Consider the following 15,546-nt stretch of genomic DNA (forward strand, 5'->3'; position numbering starts at 1 on the left):
ATGTATTACATTTGCATATTATTTTAAAACGATAATATATATAGAAGCATAGTTGTAAATTCATCAAATGCTGTGTAATTAATAAATACACATTAATAAATAAAATAATGAATAATATGATTATTTTATAGCTTTTTTTAATGGCTATTATTATTTTATTTATTTATTTTTGAAATAATTCAAATATGAGCATAGTAATTCATTAAACAAAATAATATGTTTATATATTGATATTAATTCAAATTGAATTTATTTTTATTATGCATATATATAATATATGTCTTTATTCTCAATTAAATTTGTAATTGCATCTAAAAATAACAAACGAATTTGAAAGAAATCTATTTATCTTTCAAATATATATCCATGCATTTATAGCACACAGCACACACATATATATTATCTCGAATTGTTGTAAAATAAATAAAACAACAGTATAGCAGAATGGTATCAATTGTAGATAATAGCGTTTTAAGCAAATATAATATATTTCCCCCAGAGTGGAAATTCGAAGATCAAGTTAGAAATAATGTAAAGAACATTAAACTGATAGATATTAAAAATAATGAGCACAAAACATTAAGAATACCAAATTATTTGTTTTGCTTTTTAAAGCATTATTCAAATATTAATTCAAAATATTCAAGGAATAAAATAGATAACCAATGTGAAAAAAACGAAGAAGCACCATATTTATTTCATATCGATGGTAAAGTTTTTTATGGATATGAAATATCATTATTTGTCTTTTTAATTGAAGAGGATATTGAATTAAAATATTTCAATAAAGAGCACAAGGAAGCTAATTTATCAAAAAATAATATGACTAATACATTATATAATTTAAATGTTAACAATCATATAAAATATAAAGAAGATAATAATAGAGAAATATTAAAAAGTTGCTTTGAAAGAACAAACTGTTCTTATATATTCCAAAAAAATAACAACACTAATAATAATGCAATATATTTTGATAAAATAAAAAAATATGAAAATAACGATGCTAATGAAAACTATCCCGAACTCGTTAATTTATGTAATATGAAATATGATTCCTTCCTATCATTTTTATTTAAAAACTCCAATTTTCAAAAAAATAATGAAAGCAATTCAGGATGTTATTATATAGAGCAATTTAATGCGTATCTTTGCACAATACTTGATCCGGTAAATGAAAAAGTTATTTTAAGTATATACCCAATAAATAAATGGGGTTTAAATGAAAGCATAAACAAAGCTCTTAATTTTATTCAATATGAAGATTACATTAAAAAAATAATAGAGAAAATCAAATATGATGTGATAAATGTGAAATCCAATTTAGATAAAATGGAGATAAATAATTTGATTAATGCATTCAGTATATACAAGGACAGTAACACAAGCAACCATAATAAAAATAATTTATTTTATGGCAAAGAAATTAACACATCATTAGAGCATAACACCATGCACAATATGAAATCCAACGTATTTTGTAATACTGTTTGCCACTCTATTTATCCTTTTAAATATACTTCTTTAAAAAAACACATCAGGAGCTATACATCTTTATATACAAATAAAAATTTGAAGAAAGGAATTAAACGAATATTATCATCGATGATATGCCTCTTTGAAAAGGGAAGAAAATTAAAAACAATATCAAATGTAAGAAAGTCTAATAATCCTATTCGAAAATATAGAAATGCCATTAATATAAGCACAAAAATGGAGCGTTCAAGAAGTAACTCAGTCTTAAAATCCGCAGATATGTATGGTAATAAAAATGATTCTCTAATAATAGATAGTTTATCTATAAAAAAAATGAACCAGTGTGTGGAAGATTATATTGTTTTTACATTGCACAAATTTAATGTGAAAAATAATTTGCGTTTTAGAGGAAATGCTATAAATATAATAAAAAGAAGATTAAATAATTATTTGATTAGAATGTATCTTGGATTTAATAATAATTCTAGTGCAAATAAAAAGTGTAATTATGAAAATGACTTTTTTGAAACATTTTTCTTAAGAACGATTTTGTGTTTAGAGGATATTAGAAACAATGTAAATTCTGGAAATTGGAAAAATTGTAGTTCGAAGATGCTAGAAAACAAATTTGATCAAATAAACGATGTTTTTGATAGTAAAGAAAAAGGATATAAATTTGAAGAGGGATCATATCGTGTTAAACAATGTGGTGAAAATAGTGAATATCATGAAGGTAGCAATAATGGAACTAATAGCGAGCAGAATAGTGATGGTAATAGTGAAAGAAATAGTGAACGCAATAGCGGAAGTAATAATAGTGGAAATTCTGGGGGCCATCATGATGATAATAGTGGTGATAATGGAAGTAGTAGAGACAGCAATAACGATGGTAGCAACGATGATGATAATGGAAGCAATAATAATAACAATGATGACGATGATGATGATGAAAATGAAGAGAATGAGGAAAATGATGACACTAATAATGATGAAACTAGGGACCATGATTATAGCAATGAAAATGAAGGGTATAGTAGTACTAATGAAAATAACATAATAAAGGATAAATTTAAATATGTTGATAATTTTGATTGTGAAAATATTGATTCGAAGAAAATATTAAATGGGGAAATGCCTAATTTTAACAAATATCCATTTAATGGAAATAAAAGTGAAATAAGTACAAATTATTTTGAAAACAGTTGTAACATTAGCGCAAATAATAGTAATAATGGATATTATGAAGAAAATCACCATATGTTTTTAAACAGTGATGAAGGTTTAACAATAACCAGTGTTAATATGCCGAATGCCAAAAGTAATTCGAGGGACGAAGAAATAACGTTTGGAAATTTAACAAATGAAAATTGTCATAGTGATAATGGATATAATAATATGAACACATATGTTGAAACCTACTTAGATAATAATAAAGCGCATAATACTAGTGATGCTAAAAGGGATTCATATAGCACAAATGAAGAGCGAATTTCAAATAACTCCCTTGATGACAACAATAAAATGAAAAGCGATATATATAATGAAAATGATTTAATGTTTCACGGAAATAATATAAATATTAAAAATGAATTAATAAATGGTGATGAGTCATATGAATCTAACCTATTAAGAATGAAAGGAAATCTATTAAATATTAATAATAAAGATTCAGATACATGTGTTAAAAAAAAAATAATAAAAAAAAGAAATAAAACAAAATTGGAAAGAAGTAGCAAAAGTTTAGATGAAGAAAAAAAAGAAGTTTTAAATAAAGTATCACAAATAACAAGAGTTGGTGGTGTTTGCTTTGATAAAAATAGACAAAGGTGGATAGCCCATTGGAAAATTGACGGAAAATACCATAAGCATTATTTTCCTATAAGCCAATATGGATTTGAAAATGCTCGAGAAAGAGCAATAAATTGTAGAAAACAAGCTGAGAAGCTTTTCAATTTGCCCGAAATCCAGCCAAGAAATCGATGGAATCAAGTAAAAGTTAATGGCACATCTCATATTAAAAAAGCGTCGAAATTGCCACGTTGTGAAGGTGTAGCTTATGATGAAATGTCACAGAGTTGGGTAAGTACATTTGTTGTACATAAAAAATTTTCTATCGATGAACTAGGTTTTTATGAAGCAAGAGATAGAGCTATTTATTGCAGAAGAGCATTTGAAAAAATAAATTCCGAAGAAGATTATGAATTTTTACTTAAACAAAGATTAGGTTTAACAGAAGAGGAAAAAGAAGAGTTAAGCGCACTATTCGATTTTGATAAAAATGCATTGGAAAAAATGGATGCAGTAGGAAATACCGTAAATGGCAATAAGATAAAAAGTAATATGCACAATATGAAAATCCAAGATAATGCTGATTATTCACCTATGGACAATCATAATAATATGGAGCAAGCAAAAACTACTAATAATAATAACAATATGGAAAGTAAAATATCAAATGAACAATATTTAAAAATCACACAAGAAGCTATTGAAATGATTTTAAGCAACATAAAGCATAAATCGTTACCAGAAATTAAACATAAATTAATTGATGTTGAAAAATTTGAAAATTATAATACACTAATTGATAAGCATTTTAAATTTGTTACTTCTGTCACAAATATATCTCAATTGCAGCCTTATATATCTTTGTTCCATAAATTTATTATTTACCACACATTACCACATAATGTATCTTTGAAAAAACAATTATGCATTATTGAGGCATTAGAATGGTCTTCCTTTTTTTCTGGCGAAGTTAACCATAAAATTGATTAAATTGTAAGACGGCATAAAGGGATGGAACAAAAAATAGCCACGCGCACGTACATATGCATGCGTGAGGGATCACGTGTGCTATACATCCGCACTATATATATAAGTTTAAACACTTTAATTTTTTACAAGTGAGGCATATTTTGCCTTTATTTTATAAAAACATGTTTTTAAAGTATACAAATTTTTTTTATTTATTTACATGTTTTTTTATTCATTATTATATTTATTGTCAATTACTTTTTTATTGTATTTTTTTAACAAATTAAAAGTAATACCTTATGTGTATGTGCATATCTAATACACACATTTTAAAAAACACGGAATAAAATAATTATAATTACTTAAAAAATAAATTTAGCTTTAAAAATGGGGATAAGGAAACACGTTTTTAAAAAAATATGCCTGCATACTTTCTATTGAGATATATTTTGAAAGTTATTGCATGATTTATTATTTTTTTGTAGGGAATAAATAGCAATGTGTAACATGCTCCATAATACATGATAATATACCACAAAACTATAGTGCATCAATTACGCTAAATAACTAATTTGGATGCTTATATCTTTCAGGGCAAGTATTTTGCCTAATATATTATAGTATTCCGAATATTTTATATTTTTAAAAATAAGCATTTAAATGTAACGAAATATCTTTATTGATTAATGCATAAAACATGATAAATTTAAATAAAAAATGCCGAGGATCGTAAATTATGGTGATCATATATTATTTATGTTACACATTTTACATTTTTTATAGCGACTTTGATATATGAAAAATAAAGCAATTTTTTACTTCCAAATATTGAAATTCATTAGCACATCACTTTAAATGAATTTTGTTTAAAGAAATATATTTATATATATAACGATAAAAAAAAGATAAATATTAAAAAGGTTTAACAAATATTTTAGAATAGAAATAATCTGTAAATATATATTTTTTTTCTTTAATGCATTTGCTTTAATACATATTAAATGAGTATTATTCAAGTTAATGTCTTTTCTTTATACATTAATTAGTGCTCAAAAGGGTAAAGAAAGCGCCTGATACAATATATTTTCCCATTATTTGTTTTTTTTTAATACACATAAACTATTGTCTGTACTTATTTGCCTATATTGAAAAATCCAAATGGCACTGTGCTGTAGGAATGTATCAAACCAAATAAAAGGTATACAATATAAAATGTGGGTGAAAAGGCGTTAAATAATTTTATGCATTTTATGTGCAAATATGTATAGCGTATAATATATAATTTATAACATAATAATATTAATAAAATGTATTACTTTTCATATTGTTGCATTATTTTTAATTTATTTTATTTGATTATATAATACATTTATTTTAAAATTCTATTTAAAATATGATGTATAATTCTAATTATTTATTGTGAAATGCAATTTTAAAAGACAAAAGCATTCACATTTATATCATATTGGCAGTATACTTTTCATTAATATTGTCCATTTATATAAATTAACGTAGTTCATTTTGTATTTTTTATTTTATTATTATTCATGTAACAATATATATTTCATTAACTTAAAAAAATATATTTTCTATATTTAAAAATAGATATCGTAATGAAACTAAAGCAAATGTATTTGCGTAATTGGATCGTCGAATAGATTAACCGTGCATGTGCATGGGGATATTTCTATGTATCTATTTGGATACATTTTTATTCCTATTTTTTAAATGCTCTGTATTATGTTTATTTTTTATTTCTTTTCATTTAGACAATATTTTGCATTATTGTAAAATAAATTATTGGTTGTTGATTAATTCGATTTTTATAATTGATTTTAGTATATTTTCAAAACTATATTTCGATAATATCGATTTTACATCTTTAATTATATTCTTTAGATTTTTATATATATTAGAAATTTTGTGCATCTGTGCATAAATAATAACAACTATGCAAACTAATGTATTGTATTTTTATATGAATTCAGATAAATGATATTTGTACTAATTTATGTATAGTTTAAAAATATAATAATAAATAAATAATACGAAAAATATTTAAATTTATTTTATATCCATCATGTCAGATAATAAAGGAGCTTATTTAATTTTTGATAATGCGTCAAACGGGTCGTTATTTATTGCATGGAAGAAAGAGAAAGTAGAGAATGCTTTGCTATATATAAAACCTACGAAAAATGTTCCAGAATTTAAATTTACCTGTAACAATGGAAAATATGAACTCATTAGAAATTTACAGGTTATTATTTAAGAAAGATAACATAAAATATAATAATGATATTGGAATTTTCACTTATATTTATGTTTTTTCTTTTTTTTGTTTTCATTTTGTAGTCGGATAAAAAGATATTTTTTTCAGGAATTTGCCAATTTATCAAAGAGGCAAGAGATATAAAAGGAAAAATAACATTATTACCATACTTAGAAAATGGATTCCCTATAAAAGTTAATATATATTTTTTAAAAGGAAACAATGTAAGTTTTTAAACATTAAAACTATGTAACTATAATGATTCTACGTGTCTATTATATTCACTCTAATTATTTTACATCGTTTTTAATTTTTCAAATCTCCTTTTCATTATATTTTGGGAGATATATGTGATCATATATAGCTTTGTATGCATGTGTATTTTGTTTATTGTGTAAGTATATACATACGCGGATTTTTTAATGATATAATTCAGGTTGTTCAACTTAAATCCGGAGAATCGTTCGATTTAGAAGGCGTCGATGCATCGACAGTTTTACCATATGGATCAAGTTCGTTACAAGTCAAAACAATGTCCAAGGACATGTTTGTGGGTAAAGGGAATTCTGAAGGCGCTAGTATTTCTTTCTAGGAATATTTACCATTTATATATATTTTTATCTTTATATTCTTTTATGGACATATAAATTAAATTATTTAAAAAATAACCACATCGTAAAAAGTGCTATATGATGCTGCCGCACTTGAAAAATAAACGTGCGTATAATATTAATTATTTATTTATGTTAATTATGCCTGATGAACGAATTTATAAAAAATATATCCTCAAAAAATAATGTATTACAAGTATATTATGTAAAGGGGTATTTCAATCCTTTTATTAGTTTTTATGTGCATACATTTTTATATATAGAAACATACATAATAAAAAGAGTATATATTTTTTTAATTTATAGTATTTCATTGCATGTATAATATAAATACATATATTAATTTATGTATATAATTATATAAGTTAATAAAAATATTTAATTATTAATGCTCTTAATTTATATCGAAAAAAAAATATAATTATTTATTACAATAAAAATAATATTTATTATTGAAAACTATAAATAATAAGCGGGCATGGTCTAGTGGTTATGACGCCTGCTTTACACGCAGGAGATCCCGAGTTCGATCCTCGGTGCCCGTATTTTTTCATATAAAAAAAAATGGGTAATAATACATAAAAAAATTTATATGTTTATTTTTATGTAAACGAAGTTAAATCCATTTGAAGCATAAATTATTACTTTATACTACATCATTTGGTTATGCTTTTTATTTATCAAATGTTTTTTTTATTTGAATAATTTTAATTTGCTATATCAAACCTCGTTCTTTGAAATTAATATAATAATGATAGAAATGCCAAAAGAATATAAATGGAGAATATGAGCATATTATAAAGTGTGGAAATTGAAACAATATGATTGTAAAGGTTACTATTGCATTAGCATTAATGATAAGGATTAATCTTTTACGAAACCATATAATTTTCCGTATAATAATATATAACATAATTTAAGCTTGGAAATATATATTTTTGCTTTATTTATTATTATATTTTTTTAATTAAGCTTCAAGTAATTAAACTGGTTAAATAATATTTATAATAATCTTTTATATAATGATTGCAAATATAAAAAAATAAATTAAAAGAAAACAAATTTTTATAATATATTTTTTATATATAAAACAAGCCACCTGGGAGGATCGAACTCCCGACCTTTGGTTTACAAGACCAACGCACTGCCACTGTGCTAAGGTGGCAATGATAATTTGTTGTGATAAAACTTTATTTTTTTAATATTATAATGCATATTATTTTGATGCCTCTTTTTTCGCACTTTTTTTATGATGCGCCAATATTTGTGTTATGCTTTTTATTTTTTTAATATTTCAGAATTTTCTAATTATTTATATAGAAGTTTAGTAATATTAGTTTTTTAAAATAAACAAATTTAAATAAATACAATAAAAAATAAAAAAACAATAATAGCAATTTAGTGCTATGTGTATCTTTTTATTATTACAATTCGAATAAATTAGCATTTATTATTATATAAAGTATAGCATTTTTTTAGTAATTAAATAATATAGCATAATAGGAAGTGTAGAAAATGCCCAATATGTGCAATTTTTGTTTTTTATTATTAATTTAAATCAATAAGTAAATTAATACTTGTTATGAAATAATTAAAAATTAATAATCAGGTATTGGACAATTGAATATATATTATTAAACTAATTATATCTATTATAAATATGTTTTGGGGTAGGAGATACTGGAGTATTTATATTTCAATAATATGATATATTAAATGTTGTATAATTAGATTCATTTATATATACGTTTCTACGTGGTTGAATCCGCATATATTATATATGTATATTATAGCAAAAAATAAAAGCTTTTGTATTAGAGCATATATATCGAAATTTATTATTTATGCTAATTTTGTTTATTTTTTTTATTAATTTATTTTTTATTAGTAAAATTTAAGAGTATATATAATATGCAGGAATATAAAATTAATTACATATGCGTATTATTTCGCTATATAAAAGATTGATTTTATAAATAATAATAAATATAGAATTAATTGTTCAATATAATTTCGAAAATGAGGATGCAAAGATATATTGGTTGTCGTTTATGTGTACAAAAAATTAGAAAAACGGATAAATTGTTATAAATATGCATACTTATTATATTTTATGCATTTTAATTCTTAAAATTTTGTCAATTAACAATAATATTCAATAAAGCGAAAGATTTACGCTACTATTTAAATATTATTATTTATTTGATGCTTAAATCATAGTAGATTTACTCGTAATTTTCGATAATCTGTTCTTAATTTAATTAGCTTTATGGTAATTTTGAATTAAATGGATCTGCTAATTTTATCATCGTTATGTAATTTATTTTGATGTATTTTTGAAATGTATAATATTATATCTAATTAGGGAAATTAAATTATATAAAAAATATTTTATATAATTATTAATATATCCTTTCTTATTTAAATATTTAAAAGGATAATACAAACTAATACTCTAATAAATCATAAAACAAACGAAACCAATGCATAAGACGGTCTATGTACTTTTTGCTCTTTCCATTTTTGAAGTTGTAATAAACGTAAGAAATATGTGAATGAATAAATAAATATCCATGCTTGTATATTATTATAAACAATAGGCATATATGGATGCATGTAGAACACAATAAGTAGTAACTGATGTATACAAAGAAATAGCATATACTAACGTATTATTTTGTTATTATTTTTTTTTTTTGTAGTTCACAGGCGAGTTTTCAAGTAACTCTCATAATAGTAAACTTCCAAGAAAAAATGTTAAAGTTTCCAATCAAAGGCTATTAAATGAAAATACTGATGGTGATGAAGAAGGCGAAAATAAATCTAAAAATAGTAGTTTCATCGATGATTTGTCAAGTAAATATGAGAACTTTGAAAGTATAATAAAAAATGCCCAATTTGGTGAAAATGCTACTAAATTAAAAAACAACCTTTCTAAAAATGTGCGTCCCCAATTGGAACAATTAGGTGCATATGCAAAAGATGCTATTGATAAGAATTTATTATCATGGAATGAAGGATTCAAAAAGAAATTTGCCAATCCTGAAAATGGAAACGAGGAATCTAAATCAAACGATCAAAATGAAGGTGAAGCATCTGATACATCAGGAGATGGGATTTTTGGAAAAGTTTTCGAAGATATATCAAAATACCATTCGCAAATAAATAAGCAGTACAATTACACAAAAGATGAATTAACAAAAAAGGCTAAAGACTTTGGAAAAGATATACAGCCATTAGTCGACGAAAAGGTTAAAACTTATAAAGGAATGATGGAATCTAACATGAAAAATCGAATTGATGAATTCACAAAAAAGGCTGAAGATTTTAGAAAAGATATGCAACCAGTAGTAGATGAAAAAGTTAAAACTTATAAAGGAATGGTGGAATCTAACGTGAAAAATCGATTTGATGAATTCACAAAAAAGGCTGAAGATTTTAGAAAAGATATGCAACCAGTAGTAGATGAAAAAGTTAAAACTTATAAAGGAATGGTGGAATCTAACGTGAAAAATCGATTTGATGAATTCACAAAAAAGGCTGAAGATTTTAGAAAAGATATACAGCCAGTAGTCGATGAAAAGATTAAAACTTATAAGGAACGGTGGAATCTACCATGAAAAATCGAATTGGTGAATTAACAAAGAAGGCTATATATATTGGGAAAAAAATGCAACCAAAAGTTATTAACGCAAAAGAAAAATTAACAAAAATAGAGGGTGAACTAAAAAATATGATGCCATAAAATTGAAAATACAATGATACCATAACAATAAATTTTCAGAAAAAATAAAAATTTTGATGAAGAAATTGCTCCAAAATATATGAATTAAAAGTTACATTAGGGGATATTGAAATCCAAACAAAAGGAAAATTCGATTATTTAACATATAATATGCCAAATATATTTGGTCATATATCAAAATGGGGTTGGGTTAATTCATTTCTAGTTTAAGAACTAGTTGAAAGATAGATGCATAGCCAAATAAACATATTTATAAAACTTCTAAGAAATAATTTAATAATGATGCTAATTCAGTTAAATATTTAAAAATAATTTTTTATGAAAAATACGAAGAATTTACAGTAGCATTTCTTAAGCATTAAGCAATCATATAAAAAATTATTGGAACTATGTTAGGTTTATGATAAAATAGAAAGTTTAAAAGTTGAGTCAAGCAATCTTAAAGGGTTAGTTAAGTTACGTAAAGGATTTTGATGAATCATTAAAAAAAATAATACAAATTATTACATTTCGAAGTTTGAACATTATATATGCATTTATAAAATAAATAAAAATTTATGCAAGTATGTAACTAATTGTGGTATTTATTCATTAATAAATATGATTAAATTTTTATTATATATTCATTATTTTAGTTATCTTCGCAAATAAAATGTATAATTTTAATTTTACATCTCAAGATGTATATTTACTTTTTTTATCCCCAATACGCATTTTATTGTGAGAGCATAATCATCAACTTTATTATTTTTTTTTAAGCTAATAAAATGCATCTATTATTTAGGGCTGTATAAAAAATATATAAGAAATAAAAAAGTGTATTTTAAAAATAAAGGACCTCTAAAATTTTTAAAAGGCAAACGAATAATAAGCGCACCCTCTATGGATCATTATAGTTTGTGCTGTTCGGAGAATGAGGTAATAAAAAATTACAGATGTGTAATATGTGTGTATAGTCGTGTTAATCAATACTTAAAAAATATATTATTTTATAGTTTTCTATTTATAAATTTATATTTTAAATATAATGTTATTATATACAATTCAAAACATAATTGTATATAATACATTTATTTTAAAAAATAAGATTGTCATACAATTAAAATATTTTGCTTAAATAATTTTAGATATTTTTTTTTTGAGTCGTGTAATAATGAGCTAGCACCATTTTTTTACACTGTGTTAGTACTTAATTATCAAAAAAAAAATATATAATTTACATATCAACTAATTCATATTATAAAAGTAAGAGATCAAAAATATAAGATCAAAGAACGCCTTACACATTATTTATGGTATATAAATAGGTATTTTGCGCATTTTAGTGAAACTACAAGTGTAAAAAAAAATCTTCTCTATTATCCAAATATATTTATTTATAATTATTTATTAGAATGGTTTCTGGTGATATCTTCATATGAAATATAACTATAATTAATATTATTATTTTTTTTTTTTTTTTGTTACTTGTGAAATTAAATGTTTTAGAATACCACACAATTGGTAATGCACATCTAATTTCCCTTATTATCAAATAAATAAAAATGGGTTCATCTCATAAAGTAATATTAAGATTAAGGGGTTATTATTTTTAGATTAAATAAATATATATATATATATATATATGTATTATTAATTAGTATTTTTAAAAGAATAATTTAATTATATATATAAGCTTCATTACGATACAAGCCCGAGCTTGTTACGATATATTTATAAATTATAAATGTACAATCCTATGTATGAAGCATTGAAAATAATTTAATTAACAAAAATACAAATTATCAATGGCGTCTTTATAAATACCCATTACACTTATTGTATATTAATATTATATTTTTTGCTTTAGTTATAAAAAGACCTAAAATGGCGAATATACGGCATCCAATGCCAAAACATGCCATAAACTATAGTTATGGCAAAAATGAATCTAATAAAAATTTTACAAAAAAATATGTATATATTCCTTTACCCGTTGCATATTTGATAAAATTGTGCAAAACCACCACAATTAAGATATTGTCAATTATTAATATGTTATATCTATGCATTTTTTTAATATGGACTACAAGCAATTTCAACTATGTAAGTATATGCATTCTTGTATAATTTTATATATTGAGATTATAATTTAAAAATGTGTGTTTCATTCATTATGTGTAGTATATATATTAATTTAAAAATGTAAATGTCTATATAAGGATTTATATAACACATATACATAATTACACTTTATAGAATGAGAATTATTATGGTAAACAAAAAAACTTCGACTCAACGGTTTACAACAGATTATTATCTGATGTCAATTTATTAGCGTTAGAAGATGGCCCTGTAACTAATTCAATAATAGATAATAGAAATATCGATAATGAAAATTTACTCTTAGTGCCTTTTTTAAAAACATCTCGAAGTTCCTCTCGATGGTCAGATTTAAAGGGACGGCTAAATGAATCTATTAACGTCACTCAAGGGAATCCTCCAAATAGGGATCTAACTAAATCTCCAAATAGGGACCTAAATGAACCTCCTAAGGGATTTATTAGAGTGCCTCAAAGAAGGGATCTAAATGGATATACAAAATTGAATAAAAATGAGAACACAGAGCTAATTCCAAATATTCCTAAAGAAATACTTCAAAAGGCTCCACCTAATACGCGTATTTATATTCGTAAACTCCCCCCATCACAATTAAGACCTCACTTATCTGGAAATGTTCCCGGGGATTTAAAATCAACTTCTCACAGCAATGCAGATTTAGATGGTTCCATGAAAAGGGAGATTCCTCCTACGGACCCATCTAATTCTTCAATCATTAAAAGTGAAGCAAATATGCTGCAAGGTAATAATGATGATAAAGAGAATAATAGCATGCCTAATAATAATTCTGAAGATGGAACATTATTAAAGATGGTAAAAGGGGTAGAGCATTATACCAAATCAATTACAGATTCAATTCGTAATAATTTAAGTGGAGTTGAATTTAAGGAGAACTGTGCATTGAATATTATTGAAAAAAATGTTGCTAGTGGTGTTAAAATCGCAAATACTTCAGTGAAAAAAGGCATGGATGTATTAAAAGAAAATGCTACAGAAACGTTAAAAGCAATTGATACTGACGTCAAACCACGTATAAACAATCTTAAAGATTCAATAATGCATAATGTAGAAGCTGTAAAATCGGGGGAAAAAACCATTTCAGATATTAAAGATTCGGTTATTGACACAATAAATAATAATATTGAAAATAATGTTAAACCTAAAACCGAACAAATAAAAAATGACGTAACGCATAAAATCGACAACATTTCTACGCAATTAAAAACACAGGTAGGTGATATTAAAGATAATATTAAAGAAGGTGTGCACACTATTGGTGCTGAGATCATTCCCCAAATTGGGCATAGTATTAAAGATACTGTTGAAGATACAATAGAGGACATAACCACTGGTATTGAAAAATCATCTGATGTGGTTAAAGAAAAAGTAATTGAAAGTATTTGTAAGAATGATAAGGTCCCGGAGCCCATAAAAGAAATTGTTATGATGGCAGCTGATGAAAATATTACTTCAATGGTGGCACAAAATATAAAAGAAGGAAAGCCTATTAGTGGTATAAAAGGATTTTTTAAAAAAAATGTTAGGCTTATAAAATTAGGGCTTTCGCTAGGTCTATCCGGTTTACTTGCACTTGGAGCAATAATTAATCTAATACTCGGTTCGGCGGCGGTATCAGCAGCCCTTTTTGGATTAGCGTTAGTGTGTTTATATTATTTTATATATGAAATGTGGTTGAAAGAAACAAGATTTTTCAGATGGATTAGATCTGTGAGGAAAAAGAAGAATTAAATTGCTAAACATAAAAAAATAATATAAAAAACCAAAAATGAAATTATGACTCAAACTAAAATGGGAAAACATATAAAATATTAGACGTCTATAATTCAATAGTTGTTTGTTTTAATTTTGGGAGAAAAATGTGTATGGATATCAATTTATTTACTCATTCATTTATAATACTTATATATGAATAGGATATATTTTTATAAAATATTTATGCATAAAATGTTTTCAATATGCGTGTTAATTTATTGTGCTATTTATTTATTATTTTATTCAAAATTTGATAGTTTACATATATATGTGGTATAATCAGTTTATTAAATAAAATATGCACGCATATATATACTTTTCAAATGTATTATATGATTACATTGTGTAATTATAATAATACAGTCATTATGACTATGTCTTTTTGGTTTTGTAATATATTTGTGTAATTGAATTCAATATTATATATATTGCTTATTAATATTATTTTAAATTAGAATCATATGATATCCTTGAACATTATTTTTTTATTTTGAAAATAATTTTAATTTTATATAAGATTACCACTTATGGTATTTTATTATTAAAAATTTGATAAAACTACGAAAAAAATAAGTCTTTATTGATGATTTGGTGTGTTGTCACATAAATTTATCTATAGATAACCAAAACAAAGGTAATGATAAAATTACGTATTCACATATCGCGTGTGTTGAAGCGTATAGAAAGGGGCTTATAATAAAGGTTATAATCAATTTGAGTAGCCATATATTTACATATGCATATTATATAATGCTTAAAACGATTTTATTCGATGGTGGTATCATATTTTAAGGTATTATTATATTCATATG

At 24.0% G+C, this 15,546-nt stretch overlaps 4 protein-coding genes and 2 non-coding genes across 6 annotated transcripts; 5 read left to right on the top strand and 1 right to left on the bottom strand.

The window, feature by feature from the left end:
* Positions 1-444: 444 nt before the first annotated feature.
* On the top strand, positions 445-4,254 carry PCHAS_0212800 (AP2 domain transcription factor AP2-L, putative; the record flags this gene model as incomplete). The annotated part of the gene is made up of 1 exon (XM_016799163.1): positions 445-4,254. The coding sequence occupies one exon, from the start codon at positions 445-447 to the stop codon at positions 4,252-4,254; it is 3,810 nt and encodes a 1,269-aa protein (XP_016653117.1).
* A 2,059-nt stretch (positions 4,255-6,313) lies between these two features.
* PCHAS_0212900 (IMP1-like protein, putative) lies at positions 6,314-7,097 on the top strand (the record flags this gene model as incomplete). Its single annotated transcript, XM_740409.1, has 3 exons — positions 6,314-6,493; positions 6,589-6,729; positions 6,942-7,097. 3 exons carry the CDS (start codon positions 6,314-6,316, stop codon positions 7,095-7,097), a joined length of 477 nt encoding a protein of 158 aa, XP_745502.1.
* A 491-nt stretch (positions 7,098-7,588) lies between these two features.
* On the top strand, positions 7,589-7,661 carry PCHAS_0212920. The gene has a single exon. It is a non-coding gene; the product is annotated as a tRNA-Val (tRNA).
* Positions 7,662-8,209: 548 nt separating this feature from the next.
* Positions 8,210-8,281, bottom strand: PCHAS_0212940. The gene has a single exon. It is a non-coding gene; the product is annotated as a tRNA-Thr (tRNA).
* Positions 8,282-9,599: 1,318 nt separating this feature from the next.
* Positions 9,600-10,736, top strand: PCHAS_0213000 (Plasmodium exported protein, unknown function; the record flags this gene model as incomplete). Its single annotated transcript, XM_016799173.1, has 2 exons — positions 9,600-9,656; positions 9,819-10,736. The coding sequence occupies 2 exons, from the start codon at positions 9,600-9,602 to the stop codon at positions 10,734-10,736; spliced, it is 975 nt and encodes a 324-aa protein (XP_016653118.1).
* Positions 10,737-12,727: 1,991 nt separating this feature from the next.
* Positions 12,728-14,710, top strand: PCHAS_0213100 (Plasmodium exported protein, unknown function; the record flags this gene model as incomplete). The annotated part of the gene is made up of 2 exons (XM_016799182.1): positions 12,728-12,946; positions 13,100-14,710. 2 exons carry the CDS (start codon positions 12,728-12,730, stop codon positions 14,708-14,710), a joined length of 1,830 nt encoding a protein of 609 aa, XP_016653119.1.
* Between the last annotated feature and the right edge of the window lie 836 nt (positions 14,711-15,546).

The sequence above is a fragment of the Plasmodium chabaudi genome, assembly GCF_900002335.3.
Source record: "Plasmodium chabaudi chabaudi strain AS genome assembly, chromosome: 2".
NCBI lineage: Eukaryota > Apicomplexa > Aconoidasida > Haemosporida > Plasmodiidae > Plasmodium > Plasmodium chabaudi.